General features: G+C 49.1%; 1 protein-coding gene across 2 annotated transcripts in view; it reads right to left on the bottom strand.

The window, feature by feature from the left end:
* DIP2B (DIP2 acetate--CoA ligase B (putative)) overlaps nucleotides 1-18,603 on the bottom strand; it is a 768,291-nt gene that overhangs the window by 193,135 nt on the left and 556,553 nt on the right. For both annotated transcript variants that reach the window (XM_085654541.1, XM_085654539.1), the window contains exon 28: nucleotides 15,022-15,133. In XM_085654541.1, coding sequence (XP_085510667.1) covers nucleotides 15,022-15,133 — 112 coding nt within the window. The remainder of the gene's footprint in view (nucleotides 1-15,021; nucleotides 15,134-18,603) is intronic.

Genomic DNA, 18,603 nt, shown 5'->3' with positions numbered 1-18,603 from the left:
GTCTTAAGCTGAGGTTTATAATAGACTATGACTGTTTTCACAATTAGAGGGCATTTAGTGTAATCCTTGGCATGAGTTTTCCGATGTTCGTTTTACTACATTCGCAGTTTCCTGAATTTAAATACCTTTAATGCTGCATGGTAGAAGCTACAGTCTATCCAGACTGAGAAGATCATTTTCCATCACTACAAGCATTTTTTCTGTGTACTTCCCAGAACCCAGCTTAATGAATGAAGGGTAGTTTTCTGGTTGGTGCTAGACAGGATACTGAACTTCAGCCTAAATCTGGCTTACATTGAGAGATTTGGCAACAAAGTGTATTTTAATGCAGTACAGGTAAAACAAAATGCTGTCTCAGCAGCTCCAGATGTAATTAGCATTTTTGTGCAATACAGGGAGAGATTGAGGAATGATAGTGATCACAAGAACCAGGGCCAGTGATAAGTGTGCTCTTAGTGACAATCTAGAAGCACAGCACATGTAGATACTGTGGGCACATACTGGAAAAAAACAATAAAACAACAGTCTACCTTTTGGGCCAACTGAAAGGTGTCAATGAACAAGTTCCCTACCTTTGATAATGCGATCTCTGGTGAATACTCTAACTGCAGATTTCTCACCTTCAGAATATTTCCTAAGCACCAGACAAGATCTGGAAGCTTTCCCAGCAGTGCTCCTGCACACCACTGGATATAGGCATGTGCCTCCATGTTGGCCACATTCCACCTTGGAAGTTACAGAGTGGAGCTGCATATAAGCACCACTCCTGAGCTCAGACGTCAGTTTCTTGTGACACCTTTCTCATCCTCAGAGCACAAATCAACTGGAGGTACCAGCGTGCAGGTGTTTAATTTGGACCTTTTACCTTTTTAGATCTTGAAAATGAAACCACTACACAGAACAGGTAGATGGGAAATCTGCAAATAGATTATCCACCAGAAAGATGTAAGCAACTTGTTGTACCAATGCTAAACTCTAACTGCAGATTCCTCACCTTTAGACTAGATACCATAGCAGTACATCTCAAGGTGGCGGGTGTGTTTCGTGGGCTTAATCCAAAATGCTCTGCAGGATTGAACAGGCGAAATGTCTCTCCAGTCAGACCTGGCTGTCAAGGAAATAATGCTTTGTGGACATGTGCACAGACGCCCATCTTGTGGCCTGGCAGATATCCAGAAACAGCACTTCTAATGCCAACAGAGTGTCATCAGCCTTGGCCCTACAGGAATGTGCTCTCAGTCCTTCTGGAGGCTGCTTTTTGGCCTTTGCATAGAAGATGTTAATGCAAAGGACTATCTGGTTTGAGAGAGTCCTTTTCTGCACCGCCTCTCCTAACCACGGAGAACCTCAAAAACTGACTGTCCACTCAATGGCATTTTTTGCAACCCGTGTAAATGTTCAAGGCTCTTTTGTGGTCCAGTCACTAGAGTCCCTCCACTTCTTTTGAGGGCTAATGGGGGATAAGACTGATGCAAGTTTGGTGCATTGCCAGGGGGGTAGCTGGGTCAGTAAGATTGAAAGGGGGGGGCGTGAGATTCAGATTTTCCAACAATATAATGTAAAAATATATTATTCCACAAGAGGTCACATGACAGGGGCTTAAGGGGCAATACAAAAAGGAGAGGAATGTGGATTGGTAAGGGTACTAAGTGAGAGAAATCCAAATATTTGGTTCAAGACCTTACATTTTCAAAATCAAGAGAGGAAGAAAGTGTGTGTGCACTTTCATCTGTGTGTGTAAATAGATCTGGTGAAATCGGACAACCACCTCATCATACCCAACTGAAAGCACACCAAACTATTTACCAGAAAATACACCCAAAATCAACCCCCCCGAAGCTATGCCCTTGTGGGTGCCCAACTTTGAAAAAGTGTCACAACTTTAGACAATGAGGTCGCCCAGGCCTCAACACCAGTTTGCCTGGTAAAAAGTTGATGTAGGGAGACTGAAACAATTAAGCCTGGAGCTCACTCACATTACAAGCTGAAGTAATCACAATGAGGAAGATGGTTTTGAGAGTTAGTAGAGACAGGGAACATTGTGCATCAGCTGGGAGGGGGTACACTTGAAGCATGTTAGGACCCAATTAAGAGCAGACTGTCACCACAAAGGGCTTGGGAGGAACCCCTAATAAACTTCATCAGGTGATTTAAACAAGGATGCTGGTCCAGCAAATGCAAAAAGGCCAACAAGTAACCTTTAATGGAGCCCAAAACATACAAAACATTCAACAGTTTGACTTGAAAAGGGTCTGTGCTGCCACCGCCAGACAAGGCCACAAATTTGTCCCAGTGCAAGATGCCAATAGACTTTGGAGATGGACACCTACCAGTGAGGATGACAACCACAACCGCATGAGATAGATCGAACATAGGCAACTGGTGCAGCTTACTCTCCATGCATTAAAGTGTAGGTTATACAGGTTCAGAAGCCTGCCAAGCTGCTGTGACAGATGATCCTCATAAAGTGGTAGCATGATCGGAGGACAGATATCACTCTCAAGGCTCAATCCAGAGACAGTACAGTGATTTCAGCCTGGTTTTTCTTGATTTTCTTTGTAATTCGGCAAAGGAAAGGCCAGGGTGAAAATGTGTACAGGACTCCCGTGCTCCACAGTAGCCTGACAATCTCCTTAGAGAGTGTGTTCTTGGGAACTCCAACACATGTAAATTGTGACACTGCACATTCTCTCCAATGGCGAAAAGATCCCGCCCTGACTCTCCCCACCATCTGCAGTTGCCTAGTGCCACCTTTAGATGCAACTGCCATTCATGATCCACCAGATTCTGCCATGGCATTTAAAGATCTAAAAAGGTTGTTCACAAACAGGGAGATGCCCTGAAGCTCCAGCCAACTACAAAGGCGTAGTGCCTCTTTTTGTTTAAATATCTTTATTGCGTTTTTGAATTTTATAACAGTCTGAGGTCATTTGGAGAAACATACATATGAGTACGTACCAACATTGTAAAAGAGTACATATAGCAGAGGTGCATGACAGAAGCATAAGTACAGAATATATGTGTATATATACGCCTCTGCAGGTGTACTAGGGCAGTAAACAGTTGCATGCTGCTCTCTTCTCGCATTACATCGTATCATTCTCTTATTTACAGAGAATAATGTCTGCGCAAGTGTAATGTACAGAAGCGAATCGCATGGGGGCTGCGAATATATGGTCACCTCAGTATAAACTAGAAAATCTGCAAAATGTGCCAATAAGATATACGTTATCTGGTTTACTAAACTAATAACTTACTAAACAAACTGCCTTCAAGAAACCTTGCGCGACTGGGAATGGATTCATGCGTCTTGTGTATTATATCCTGTAGACTCGTCAGGGGGGCACTATGACTCATGCAGGTTATGAGGAGCTTGGCATACTAGATACTATGGGGGCATTGTGTTTTCACCTCTTCGTGATCAATCGCTTCGCCACTATAAGACCCAGATCTCGAAATCGGTATGTGACCCCATTTTTCTCGGACCTGGCATATAACCCCAGTATGCAAACTTCCCACGTATACGGCAGGGGTATGTCAGTGCAAGTATCAAGTGTCGTGGTTACTGCGTGCCAGTAAAGTTGTAGGGAGGTGCAGGACAAGAGCATATGTAACAGGTTCGCATTAACAGCGCGGACACGCAGAAGTGGCAATGTTGAAGTACCTGTTTATGTTATCAGGCGAGAGGTATGCCCTCTGTATAATGTATGTTTGTATAAGCTTAAATTTGGAACTCCTCGGTATAGATGAGGAGCTGGCTAGGATAGCATTCCTTCTCTCTCCGTCCACGGTTGCCCTCTATCCGTTTCCCAACGTGTGCGAAGACTCAGCATGTGCTTCAGTGTATGTGTAAGCAGAGCTGTCACCAGCCAGTGTACTATGTGTGAACCCTCACCCGTTACATGCAAGTACTGCAACAGCAGGTGTGTCGTCGGTTCGGCCGCCATGTCCCCCCAGGCGGCCGAGAGGGCCCTTGTGAGAGAGGTGTGCAAAAGAAACTGTCCTGCCGGCAAGCCATAGTCTCCGCCAGAGCTTCAAAGGAGAGCAGAGAACCATCCACATATAAATCGCCCAGTGTATCTATGCCAGCTGTGTGCCAGTGGATAAGGACCTCCTCGGAGGTGCCTGCTCTTCCTCTAGGTGTCCCCATGAGTGGCAGTATCGGGGCATATGGGGTTACTTCTCGAGTGAGGCGCAGGCTCATTTTGTAGCATTTATGCGCCAGTTCCAGGTGTATTTGGGATGGGCGTGGGGTGAAATAAATGGTAGATCTGGGATTGGGTCCAGGGCTGTTGCAGGGTCGCCGTGTCCTCCAGACTCCTGTCGCTTAACCACTTCGTCACCCATTGTAACTGGGCCGCTAAGTAGTATAACTCCATGTTAGGCACTGCCAGCCCTTCTTGGCTGGTGGGGGCATATAACTTCCACAATGCAACCCGGTGCCCGCATTTGTTCCAAATTAGGTCACGGAACATACGCTCCAGCTCACAGAAGACCCTGGTTGGGACATATGCCGGGAGTATAATAGCTTAGGAAGAATGATCATCTTTATCAAAGTGATGCAGCTCATACCATTAAGCGGGAGTGACTTCCAAAATTGCACCTGGGCCCCAATAGCTGAAATAGCTCTGGTTAGGTTGCCCTCCAGTATATCAACGGGCGATCGGTATATGAAAAAGGCAAGAGAGGGGAATGTAGTGTGGTACCACGTGAGATTGGAGCCATTGAGGAGCACCTCCGTTTCAACCGTGTTCTCGCTAAAGGGATAAACTCCCAACTTGGCCCAGTTTACACAAAGACCAGACATCATCTCAAAGCACAGGTCTGGAGCAGGTCTGCTATGGATGCGGGGATGTCATGTATATCGCGCACGTACAGTAGCAGATCATCGGTGTATAAGGAGACGGCATGCATCCCATCGCCCAACTGAATGTCCCACGCTTCACCATCCCTACGGAGTTATATCACCAGCGGTTCCATAGCTAGAAAGAAGAGTAACGGGGACAAGGGGCATCCCTGGTGCGTCCCTCGCCTCACTCGGATGGGGTCCGAAATGAGCCAACCAGTTTTAACCCGGACAATGGGTTGTTGGTAAAGCAGTTGGATCATGCTCATGTAATGGTCCCCTAGTTCATACTTGTGTAGTACTGCTGCCAGATAGAGCCACTCCAAGGAGTCAAAGGCCTTCTCCAAGTCAGACCCAGAGCGTGGCCATCTGCGTAGCGCATATTTCTGCACCCGGTAGAGCCTGCGTATATTAAGTGAGGTGCTTCTGGCGGGGACGAAACCATTCTGATTGGGGTGCACCAAAGCCTTTACCAATGGCGATAAGACCTTAGAAAGAATCGATGCAAAGATCTTGTAGTCAGTGTTCAGGAGGGCTAGCGGACGATAAGATCCTAGGGATTCAGGGTTCCTGCCAGGCATGAGGAGAGAGATTAGCAGCGCTTTATTTTGCGTGTTAGTAGGTGTAGAGTCATCTAACGCTGTCTCATACACTTTTAACAGCTGTGGCGCTATTATGTGTGCGTAGGCCTTATAAAATTCTGTCGGCAGACCATCAGGTCCCAGTGATTTCCCATTTGACAACGAGAATATGCAGTCCCGGACCTCCTCTAGAAGGATGGGGTCATATATTTCCGCTTTCTGAGCCCACGTGGGGTGTGGCAAGATGATCCCCTCAAGATAAAGTTGCAGCTCCATAGGGGTAGCCTGCGCGTCGGATCAATATAAGTCCTGATAATGTGTCACGAACTCGCAATGTATGTCCCGCTGTGTGTATGCTGTGACTGCTCGCATCATGCGTACTGAAGCCATGGGGGTCGATGACTCATCCTGGCGAATCAGCCACGTGAGCAGTTTCCCCGCTTTGTCCCCCATGTGGTGCGTTCGCGCCGCATGCGCTGCATAATTAAGGCAACGTAGCCATTCTAGCAGCCGAGCGTGTTCCTCCCTATGCCGTGCAAGTTGCCTTGGGGATCCCTCAGTCGCCTCCTGCTCACTAGATGCCTGCTCACGCTCCTTAGTGGTGAGATCTTTCTCTAGCTGCACTCGAATGCCCGCTTGTGCTCCCAGACAATGCCCCCTCACAACCACCTTAAGGGCGTCCCACTCCAACAGTGATGACGAGGCTGTGCCTGCATTTTCATCAAAGTACTGTGCTATGGTAGTAGCTAACAAATTACGAAAAGGCGGGTCAAGCAGAGCATCCGGCTGAAGGCGCCAGACAGGGACCGGCGGTACCTAGTTCTCCCACTCCAGTTCCAGCAAATGCGGGTTATGGTCTGAGTGCGTCCGCCCCATGTAGTACGACCCGGAAATACATGGCAGTAGATCACTGGATACCATAAAACGGTCCAAGCATACATGAATACCATGCGCACCCGAATAATAGGAATACACTCTGTCTTTCGGGTGTCTAAGCCTCCAAGCGTCGGTTAAATGCCACTGTCTCACCCAGTTGTTTAACGCTTTCATGGCAGAGTGCGTAGCCGTGCCGGGTAGGGGGGGGAAGGAGCGGTCCAGCGAGATGTCTAAAACGCTATTGTAGTCACCGCCTAACACCATGGGGGTATCATTGTGAGAAAGTGGCTCTGTATATACTGTTCCCAAATAGTTACAGGGTGTACAGAGTCCACAATCCCCAAGGGTTTGACAGAGGTTAAAGTTAGGTATAACCTTACTCTCTGAAGTGGTAGCTTGGTCGAGCAGTAAGGCAGTACCAGAGGACAGTGTAAAGCAACTCTATTTTTAAACACAACAATACATTGAGCTCAATGGTAAATTCAAGTTATTTGCAACAGATTACTTTTTAGATTACTTTTGGAATTCCAGGACTGGATCCTAGATTCAGTCCTGGGTCAGTTCTCAGAATCAAGTGATGAAAGTCGACTTTAGTACTGTAATGATTTTTAACTAATATTTAGCTATTTTAAAAGTTGACACTTAGAAAATATTTCAGAGAAAACAATCAATGATTCCCTATGGAAGAAAATGCAGGTTACAGGTACAGTACGTTCTCGTTACTTTTGTAATCCAGTACTGGGTGCCTAGACTCAGTACTGGGCCCTTTATCCAAAACAGGTAAGCAATTACGTTTTCAGATATTATACGATTTTTGAAGAATATTTAAAGATTGCAGACATCGACACTTAGAAGAAATTTCACAGAAAAACAGTCAATGGTTTCCTATGGAAGAAAATTGAGTTAAGGGTAAGTACAGTTGTAGAGATTTTTCAGAGTCAGTGCTGGGCACCAAGATCCAGCACTGGGAGTTCACCTAGGAACAGGTGAGTAAATTCGTTTTTGTCACTCGGCTGATTTTTGGTGAATATTTGAAGATTTGAAAAGTCCACACTTGGAAGAAATTTCAGGAAAAAGCCAGTCAATGTTACCCTATGAGTAAAATAGAGTTTGCGGTTTAAGGGTAAGTACTCGACTGGCAGAGTTGAGGTTCTGGGCGCAGACTCAGGGGTCTCCCAGGGTCAGGTAGGTACAGTTGGTTCACCCTCAGCGGCTCTAGGGCGGCCGGGTGCAGAGAGAGTTAGGCCCAATGTTATCCTATGAGGGATAGGGGGCCTTGTTTGGTGGCTGCTGACTGGCAAGCCACGCGTCTGTGGGAGCTGGGCTCCTGGTCACTTACTCAGGGCAAGTGGGAAAGTAGGAAGGAATAGAGTTTTCACTGCCAGGGCCAATCGGGCGGCTGGGTGCAGAGTGCTTTTGAGCCTTCGGGCGCTCAATGGATGTCAATGGGAAATCTCCGGTTAGGATAAAGACTGCAAGCTCGGGGACTAGGACTCTTCAGGTGCCACCACCACTTCGAGAGGTAAGTTGGGTAGTTGGAGGATAGGTAGGTACCCCGGGGTTGGACACAGGGGGCCGTGGGGCGCCGCGTGCAGGGGTGCCTTTTGGTGTCGGGAAATCTTACCCTCTATTGATCGCGGTTGGGGGGGCACCTTGTTCTGAGGCTGTAGGCTTCTTCTGGAGTGTCGAGGGAGGTCCTTGGGTGCCGGACTCGGGGTCACAGTCGCCGTGGGGTCGTCCTCAGGGTCTTTGTTCACTCTGGCACTGGCCAGGCTTGGCTGGTGCAGAGTGTGCTGGGTTTGCGGTTCCGGGCTGCTGCCAGGGGTTAGAGATAGGTTTCGAGTAGAGCCTCTACTCATGGGAGTCCCAGGGGCTCAGAGCCAAAAGGTAGCCAGGTCCTCCGGGGTTGGTGAGGTTGCTGGCCACGAGAGATGCCGCGCTGGAGCAGGAGCATGTTCGAGGGTCGACAGGCCGGTAGGGCTGGGGCCAAAGCAGTTGGGGTCTTCCTCTTTTTAGCAGCTGCAGGGCAGGTCTTTGTTCTTCTTGCTCTTCTTGTAGTTTCGAATCTGGGATCTGGGGAAGGAAGGTTCAGGGTGCCCCTAAATACTAGATTTAGGGGCGTGACAGGTAGCTGAAGGGCAGGGCCAATGGGTCCCTGTCCTGGGGTGGGTACACCCCCTATCCTGCCGCTCTCCTGTGGGAGGGGGGCAGGAGCCTAGTCCTGATTGGGCAGGGCTTCCCATCTTCAAGATGGCGAGAGCCCGGAGATGTGCTTCACCTCGCCTCCCCCACCTGAGGGGTGGGGTTGGCAGGCTGGCACATCCTCTGTCCTTATTTGGGGATTCCGGCCAAGCTTCCCGCCAGAGTGGGGGGTTGCAGTGGCCTGGGGAAGCTCACAGAGGCGGAATGCCTTTGAAGCTTCCCCCTGCCCATCCTGGGGGAGGAGATTTAGCACCTCGCCCAGGATGTGCATTGTTGCAGACCCAGGAGAGCAGGGGCTCTCCTACCCAGGGGTCCAGCAACATGTCTGTTGTGTGGCACGCTAGGCAGCCTCAGAACAGACGTGGATTGTAGGTTTAGGTTTCAGGGGGCCTCTCTAAGATGCCCTCTGTGGTGCTTTGTACATTAAATCACACACTGGCATCAGTGTGGATTTATTGTGCTGAGCAGTTTGATACCAAACTTCTCAGTCTTCAGTGCTGCCATTATGGTGCTGTGGAGTTCGTGTTTGACAAGCTCCCAGCACCATATACTCTTAGCTGGCAGCACTGCACTTACTGGACCCAGGAATGGACCTGGGTACTGTAGGGGCACAGGGCTCCTGCCTCTGTGTCCACACCACTGGCATAGGGCACCCAGCTAGAGGGGTGGCTGATGTATGCCAGGGCAGTGTAGGTTGTGAGCATGGCACACAGGGATGTGTGCCATGTCGACTCTCTGTTTTGTCTTGTATCCAGACACTCAGCCTGCAAGAGCAGTGTGTGTGTGTTAGGGTACAGGGCCTCTAAGGGTGGCACAATGAGTGCTGCAGCCCTTAGAGCCCTGGGTACCTAGGGTATCATTTACCAGGGGCTGACATGTGGCCAGGGTTTGCCAATTTGGGTTTTGGCTGTTAGGCAGTTTTTAGGGAAGGAACACAGGGCCTGGGCACCTGATTGGCAGGAGCCCAGGGCACAACAAGGAAAAGTGCATCAGCTATTTAGGCAAAAAAAAAGGGGGGGGGTTGCTGCAACAGAAACCCACTTTCTTACAATCATGCCGTGCGGCCATTTTGTGGGATAGCATTTCCAGAAAAGCGGCCTGATCGGAATTATGCACGTATGGTGATGCAATAATCACCGGCCTTCCGTCCAGAGCACCCTTGACCATGACGTATCTGCCCTCCGTATCTATTAAGGAATCCACCACTCGGAAGGGAGTCCCCGGCCTTAATCATATCAAAATCCCTCGTGCATATGATGAAAAGCCTGTAGCGTACAATTGTCCCCTCCATCTCCTGTGTAATCGTGCCACTTTTGGTTTAGGCAAGTGTCTCTCTTGTAGGAGAGCTATTTATATGTGATGACATTTCAAATAGGAATAAATGAGATACTGGCGCGATGGGTTTTGTATGCCTCTCACATTCCAAGTACCTATCTTAATGGGTGCCATAATGTATGAATATCAGTAGCGCGCAAGGCCTTATCAGGCCAATGGGTGGGTGGAAACGAAGCATTATGTGTGAAGGTAATGGCAGAGTCTGTGCCCCCTCTGAGTCAACGTCCTGACTACTATACCACAGTGCATAGATGATGGCATAAAAAACATGTGAACCATAAACAAAGAAAAATACCAAAAGGGCAAGTGTGCAACAGGCAACGGTCCAAACTTAAAGCAAAAGCAGCATGCAACTAACGTCTAGGGGGGGACCATCGCACACAGCAATCTACGAGGCGTCGATCAGTGGGGGTCCGTCATTAATAGCTCCCCCAACTGCTGGCCATGTGTGTATGGGCAGGGCCGTCGCTCAAATGTCATGCATAATGTTCGCCATAAGGACTCTCCGCCTATTTGCACGGGACCAGACTACTGTCATGTTTCCCGCCTCCCGTTTACAGTTGAAGCCCTAGCACTAGTACGCAGTTCTGACAGTGGGAGCAAAGGAATGCGTCATGCAGCCTGAGCGCAGGTCCAATATACTTGCTTATAGGGAGTCACAGTCTTCTGTGTGGTCAGCGAAAAAAGTGGAAGAACCAAGAGATTAGACAATGTCATTAGAGCTCTGTGGAGTGACCTGGGGCAGATCACATTAGTCTTGTGAAGCAAGAAATATGTCCGAAAGTTCGTCCTCACTTGGCGGTCCTTGCTGGTCAGAAGTCGAGTTCGCCTCTTCATCCTGTGACCGTCACCGCCTGTAGGGCCTGGAGCTGGCTGCTCGGTATCAGTTCCGGGGCAGGACCGAGGGACCAAGAGGTCACAAAGGGGTGGTGCCTCTTGGCACAGGACAAGGGACTCCACTCTGCCCTGCTTGTTGCATTACAATGAGAAGCTGCACCAGTATTCCCTTGATGGTTGGCAGGAAGGTCTTTATCGCCAGACGGATGGCCCGCAGCCCCAACAGATTTATGTGGAGCTGAATTTCCATGGAGACCGGAGTCTTCTGACCTGCACCTCTGCAATATGACCTATCCAGCCTGACAGTGACATCCTCATCACCTGGATGCTCTGGATGGGGAAGGGATCTGGATCTGTAGCTGGTCAAGCAGCCAACACTTCAGATCTTGTGCAGTCTACTTTTAAACCTTCATGACGTCCAATAGGGTTCCTTGGTGCTGGGCTCACTGCAATTTCAAATCCCTCTGCTGAGCCCGCATATGCCGCCTGGTGAAGGGGACAAGCAGGATGTCTGAGGCTAGCAGGCCAAGGAGCTAGAGCTGCTCTCACCGAGATCCAGGGCCAAGGCTGAAGCCTTGGAATCATAGCCCAAATGTCCTGGACTTGTTGCAAAATTGGAAAAGCCATCAAATGTACCTTTGCCAGAACAGCTACGAGAAAAAGAACCTTTTGCGAAGGAGTCAGGTGTGACTTCTGCTCCTTGATAGACAACTTCAAAGATGTCCAGAGGTCTGCCATTGTCTGGAGATGGTCCTCAAAAGGCAATCGTCGAGGTAGGGGCAAACTGGTATTTCAAACCTTTGAAGATGTGCAGGGACAACAGTCATCACTTTCATGAACACTGGAGGTACGCCCGAAGGGGAGCATGGCTAAGTGAAAATGCTCCTGGCTCACCTTGAATCATGGCTATCATCGATGGGAATGCAGGCGAGGGCACATCATTCTGCAGGTCCAAGACAACTATCCAGTAGCCCTGATCCATGGCAGAGACAACTTGGGCTGGTGTGAACATTTTGAATTGGATAATCCGCAAGAAGGCATTCAGAGGGCAAAGATCTAAAATAGGATGAAGGCCTCCTTCCTTCTTCGGCATGAGGAAGTAGTCAGAGTTACGCTCTGTCCAAAATTCCAAGACTTGCACACTCTTGATGGCCTCTTAGGCCAGTAAAGCCTACACCTCTTCTAAAAAGATGGATGGGTGTTCCTTTGAAAGTCTCTCTGGTGTGGAAGGAAGTAGGGGTGGGTCAGAAGAAATGGGAGGGAATAACCCAGCTAAACAATCAGGGGGACTAATCGATCAGGTGTAATTGACTTCCAATGTGGTAGAAAATGTCTGATTCTGACTCCCACAGGATAGTTTTTTGCTGTTAAGGCCAATCTAACATGGTTTGGAGGTTGATGCCCCATGGGGGAAGGACTGGGAAGAATGCTGTACCTGGTGACCTGAGCAATGTCTGCTTGATCCCCATTTCCGGGCAAAAAGTACTGGAGAGGTGTTTGCGTGGTGGGTCAGGCATTGTGCATTAGCCAGTCCATTACAGTTACAGCGGAAGGAGCAACACTGATCGGAAAACTTACTATCTGGGTGGAAAGGCCCAAGGATCGTGCCTTTACTCTGTTTTCTTTAAAGTGTTCAATGGCAGAATCAGTCTTTTGCCCTTGAACCCATCAAACTCATCAAAAACGGAACCCATCAAAAGGCATATCCATAGGGGATGCATTTACATTTGCAGAAAAGCCAGTGGACCGCACCACACTAATTCCCACTGCTGGACCCAAGAAACTAGAAGCATCAAGGCCAGCCCTAATTACATACTTGGCTGCATCTTGACTGTTCTAAATGGTTTGAGCCAAAGAGGTCCAAAACACCTTTGGGAATGCTGGCAAGATGTTACTGCTCATGTCCCAGAGGGCATGCATATAACAACCTAACAGGCAAACTGCACTGACCAACCACAATGCCAAGCTGACCAAAGAGAACATTCACTTCCAAAATGCTTTAATCCTTTTCGACGTCATGTCTGGAGGAGTCATGGGGAATGCATTGGGCCCACCGCTGGAAGCCTGGACCACCAAACTCTCAAGAGTAGGATGCTACATAAGAAAATCTGTGTCTTAAGGGGCCAGTCTGTGGCCACTTACTTGTTCACTGGTGGGCAAGAGAAAGGCTTAGCCCAAGACTCTAGGAGGGTGTCAGTCTGTGCCTCAATAAATGGAAATAAGGGTTCAGATGAGGCGGGCCCAGGGTGCAAAAACTCAGTAAGGACATTTTTCTTGGCATCAACAGAAGGCAGCTGTAGGTCTAAGACTTCAGCTGCATGTCTATTCACTACAGCAAATTAAGCAGTCCCTTTTGTTGGGGGTCCAATGGACGGAATCAACAGTGTATCAGGCGGAAGTATCAAGGCCACTGGCCTCCTGCAAGTCCATGTATACACGGTCAGCAACGTAATGTGGGGGTAAATCATCCCATCATTATCAGATGGTAATCAACGGACACAAAATGTGATGGAAAGAATGCTTGCAATTTGTTTAACCAATGGCAATCGCTCGAGGTAGAATCCCAACCCATTGTTATTTTGCTCACCGTGCCAACCAAGCCATATATCAGCCTTGATCCTGCTCCTCATAGGAACAGTGTATCCCAAACTGCCAGGCTAGGTCCTCACTGAACCGGAACACAAGCAATCAAGGACCAGGGTTTCGCCCTGATAAGGGCTTATCAGCCAGGTATAGCTTGGTTACCTAACTCTGGTCAGAATACAACCCAAAAAGATGATAGAGCTTATGAGGGAGGCTCCATGGTAAAAGAAGTGTTTTGTCTTTATTGGAGTATATAGGAACTCGGTGCGTTGGATTGGATTCAATGCACAACCTTGGTTGGAGTGAGACTGATTCGGTTCTGGGTCCAACACTGCAGTAAGCAGGAGCTCGACTTGATGCTGGCAACATTGGGACCAGTGTTGATTATAAAGGGATTGGCGCAAGTCTAGGTGTCAAAGTTAAAGTTGATACCAGCGTTGGTTATGTTATGTTAAATTGTCTTGTAGAGCGCACGTCCACCGATTGGTTTCTTGGCGCTGGTTATAGGATCTGCTGAAGCCCTGTTAATTAATTGTGTGCCTAAATTCAGGCATACGCTTTGGTAAATAACCATGTCTTAAGGAGCTTTCTAAATCTCAATAAGTCTGTACAGGCTCTAATATCAGTTGGAAGGGAGTTCCAAAATCTCGGCGCAAGCACAACAAACCTGCTTCCACTAGGTGCCGAACCTGAGACGGGTTCAAATGGCTTTGACTATGCCAAGGGTGAACCCACCGGTGGTAAACCGACAGAAGGCCCCTGCAGATCCTTGACAACCAAAGTCATGCCAGAAGGTGCAGAAGAGCGCCAAAAGGGAGCAGCATGTGCTCCCTAAAGGCCTTGACTAGCTATTGCGTGACCAATGGCTCAGGAAACACCGCGCGCATCGAGATCAATTGCAGAATTGGCTCCTCAATTGTAGATCTGAACTGAGAGCCATCTTGATTCCCTGCAGACTTCTCTTCAGAGAGAGTGGGATGGGGTGAGTGCTGCTTCAACTTCATATTTTTATTCTTTGACCTGGACTTTGATGGAGAAGAAGCCCTGTCATAAGAATTGCCTTGAGAGCAGAAACGGATCTGAGCCCTCGACTTGGAACAGAGTGGGACCTATGCAAGGTCTGTGACTTCTTTTGGTGTTCGGCAACGTACACATGTGCTTCAAGGTCCAGGATTGACTTCAGGTGCATGAGGCACATTCTTCACATGTCATGGAGTTGTGCCCCAAGCTCAAACACAAGAGGCATACCTCATGCGGCTCATTCACCAACATCTGTTTTTGATGCCCTCAAAATGAAGAAATTTACTCTAGCTGTTAACTTTGTGGCAATGATTTCCTTGGTGACACAATGGCTCTGTTTCATTTATGGGCCGCAGGAGATCCGCAGTGGCCAGCACAAGTCTGAGCACCATAGACCTGGTGGCGCACACTCTCCTGAGGGTAAGGTTCACCAAGCCAAGAACCGCTTTCAGGCTATGAAACTTTTTCTGTGTTTATTTCCTGCTGCACATTAATGTGAAACCGGACCACAGAATACCTACAATTGTGCCAAGGATGTGGGTACCTTATTTCTGCCGCATGCCTTGGCTGAGCATAGCCAGGTCCTGCAGTCTCTCGTAGCATGTTAACGGCACAAGAGCAACATCCTAATTGCTGCCTGCCACACTGCAATACTCTATCACTAGGTATTTTGAGAAAAGTTTTTGTTCAAGAGGGCTTTCTTACTATAGTTTCTATAAAACAATATGGTCAAAGCCTTACCTGTGTCAATGATAGTCGGCCAAGTTCGTACATCAACAGCCGCAGACGCCTCTTTGGATTTTAGCAACCTCATTAATATTTGCGTTGTGAGGATGCAGGAAGCTTTGCTGACCTAAAAACAAAGTAATTTGAAAGGTAACATGAATAGCAAGAAGAGAATAAGATAGGGCAGGAAATGAACCAATATTTGATCGATTCAATGTTATTAAAAATGTTTTAAATAAATCATGATTGTGCCTTCAGTGTAATGTAAATTGGACGAAGAAAGAAAAGCAGTGCTTATGCAGTTTTCAAAGAAAGTAGTAAAACAGCATTAAAACACAAGGCTATATTACACACATTAACAAAATGCAATCAGGAATAAAAAGGGAAATCAAGAATTTCAGTTGCGATAAGACATTCTCATACCTAGCAACCAAAATAACATGATTAATCATGGCTGTAAAAAAGCAAGTGTGAATGAAACAAACGCTTATTAGGAATTGGGTTATTGGAAGCTTCTTTGAGACCTGCTTTTTAAGCGTTAGTATCCTGAACATGGGCTTAGAAATTCTTCTCAGTCCCATATGCATGGTAGCCATAGGGTATCCAAATGTACCCATTTTTTCCTTGAGCAAAGCTGCAAGTGGAGTTTTACAGGAGAAAAATGTCCTTCATCCTAAAGTCAGCTAGAAGAATTTCAGGATTTGAGTGACTGTAAGGATTAGTACTGGCACATGGCCCCTCCTGATAAGTTTGGCAGATTAGCTCCAGATGTACCTGTATCAGAAGAGAGCGTCTACCGAGCTGAGGGCCAGCATATTTGGGTATGAGGGACTTTATGGAGATGAAGAACTGTAGCATATGTATGAGGAAAAAGCAGCACAAAATGAGACAGCAAGAGGGTGTGCTGACGAACAAGTTACTTACCTTTGGTAACAATATATCTTTAAGAGACATATATTAGTGATGGATTCTTCAACTTAGAATTACACCCAGGCGTCAGACTGGATCCGGAGAATTTTTCTTCAGCAGTACCCCTTTCCGTCAGTAGGTGCCGTCGGTCGACTACGCGTTCATCGTTGGTGTCGTGGTTGCTGGAATGACGTTGCGGTATCTACTTAGACGCCGCCCCTGAGCACTGACATCAGTTCTTTATACGACATTCCATGCCAGAAGCGCAGAGTGCACAAAACCAGGGCCCTGAAAGGGAGTCCCTTACCCTAGAAGTCAGTTTGCAGAACGGGGAGGATGGGTGGGGCGGTGAGGAATCCATAACTATGATATGTCTCTTACAGATATATTGTTACCGAAGGTAAGTAACTTGTTCATCTGAAAGAGACTATTAGTTATGGATTTCTCACCTTAGAATAGATACCCCAGCAATACCAACCCCGGAGGTGGTTCTGCAAACTAACTTGACACCAGAAAATAATGGAGAACTGAACGGCCAAAGAAGCCGTCTCTCTGGACTTGGCTGTCCAGGCAATAGCGTTTAGTAAAAGTGTGCAATGAAGCCCACGTAGCAGCCTGGCAGATGTCATGAAGGGGAACTCCACATCCCAAAGTAGTAGTAGATGCCGTTGCTCTGGTGGAATGGGTGCACAACCCCACTGGAGGTTCCTTTTTTGCTAAGGAATAGCAGATTTTGATGCAAAGAATGACCCATTAAGAGAAGGTCTGTTTTTGCACGGCCTGACTTTTCTTGGCGCCCACATAGCCAACAAGGAGCTGCTCAACCACCCGGAATTGCTTTGTGCGATCAGCTAGAATGAAAGCGCCCATTTTGGATCCAGACGGTGGAGCCTCTCTTCCTCCTTAGAAGAATGCGGGGTGGGAAGTTGGTGAGCAACCGCCTGGAGAAGCACAGCCTGGACCTCCTCAGGACACTGAGGCAACACCTGAGCAACGATATCCCACACCGCGTGGGAACAGCGGCCCAATAAGCAGGCCGTGTTCACCGACCGCAGCCCCAAGCTGGCCGAAGAGAACAACCGCTTACCGAACTGTTCTAGCTTCTTAGAGTCCTTATCCGGAGGAGCCGTGGGAAAGGCACTCTGCGACGTCGAGGCTTGGATGACCAGACTCTCAGGCGTGGGATGAGTGGTCAGAAACGCGGGGTCACCAGGCGCCGGGCGGTGACCCCTGGCGACATTCTTATCCACAGGGGACCCCGTGGCCGGTCGCGACCAAGTGCTCAACAGGATGTCGGTGAGGGCGTCGTTGAAGGGAAGCAGTAGCTCCGACGAAGTAGACGCCGTCTGGAGCACCTCGGTGAGGTTAGTTTTGAGGGCCACCATAGGAAGATCGAGATTGAGGACCTCAGCAGCACGACGGAGCACCATTGTGTAGGAAGCACCCTCCTCCGTTGTAGGCTTGGGAGAGGCAAACCCGGGTCAGAAGAGACATGGAGGTCGCTGGCATCCTCCAGATCGTCCACCCAGTTCTGCTTGGAGTCACACTGACTGGCAAGAGGGTCCTCGGACCCCTCCTAGTCATTCTCCACCTCTGTTGCAGGAGGAACCGGGCGCGGCAGTAAAGCCGGAGAAGGGACAAACGGCGTCGGAAACGGCGCCGTGTCCCAGTGCGGATCACAGGCAGGAACTAAATGGTCCTGGAACCGGGGCAAGGGCGGAACAAACGGCACCCACTGCAGCGCCGGAGGCAGAGCAGAGGGCGGCGCTGGGGCCGGAGCTGGCAGCACCGGACCTCATGGTGCTGGGGCCGGAGCCAATGGCGTAGGATCCAGTGGCGCCGAAGCTGGATCTGCCAGCGGCGCCGACAGGGCCAACAGGATCTGGACACGGGACCGCGGGGCCCGAAGGCGCGCCAGTGTGAGCCAGAGGCCTAAAAAGGCAGTTAATGGTGGCAAGAAAATCTTGCACCTGTTCGGGAATCGCCAACGGACCCGGGTAAGGCGGTTAGGCCGCGGGACTCCCGGGCTCCAAAGGAGCCGCAGGGGCAGAACCCCTGTCCCCCTCGTCCGCATCCGAGGACCGACGGGGAGACGTCGGAGAGCGAACACGCTTCTTCGACTTCTTTTTATGTTGTCGCTTACCGGAATCCGAGGGCGAAGACTTGGAACCCGAGGAGCGATGGCTGCGGCCCCGCGAGCGGACCCGGGAAAGGTACCTGGACCTGGAGCGGCGTTGGGACGAGTGCCGGACCTCCAGCAGTTTCCGGCGCCGCTCCCTCAAGGCCTTCGGGGCCATGGCCCGACAATCCCGGCAGGCCTGGAAGTCGTGGTCGGTCTCCAGGCAGTAGAGGCAAACATCATGGGGGTCCGCCACCGACATATTGCGAAGGCAGGCCCCACAGGACTTAAATCCAGGCATCCCTACATGCCCCAGGAGAAAAAAAAGGGAGGAGACAAAAAGTCTCAAAAGAGTATTCAAAAAGTGACTAAGGTACGTGCTCAATCCGGATCTGCGCTTGCTGTCGCGGAAAAATTAGGAACGGATGTCAGCGCGCATGGGTGGTGCCTAAGTAGTCTCCGTGACGTCATCTCGGCGCTTACGACGCCAGTGACGGACGGGGAGCCGCACGACGCCACCTATTGACGTGCAGGGTTACTGCTACAAAAACTTTCCGGATCCAGTCTGA

The sequence above is a fragment of the Triturus cristatus genome, chromosome 4_1 (genome assembly GCF_964204655.1).
Source record: "Triturus cristatus chromosome 4_1, aTriCri1.1, whole genome shotgun sequence".
Taxonomy (NCBI): domain Eukaryota; kingdom Metazoa; phylum Chordata; class Amphibia; order Caudata; family Salamandridae; genus Triturus; species Triturus cristatus.
This window is presented reverse-complemented; position numbering and strand designations above follow the sequence as displayed.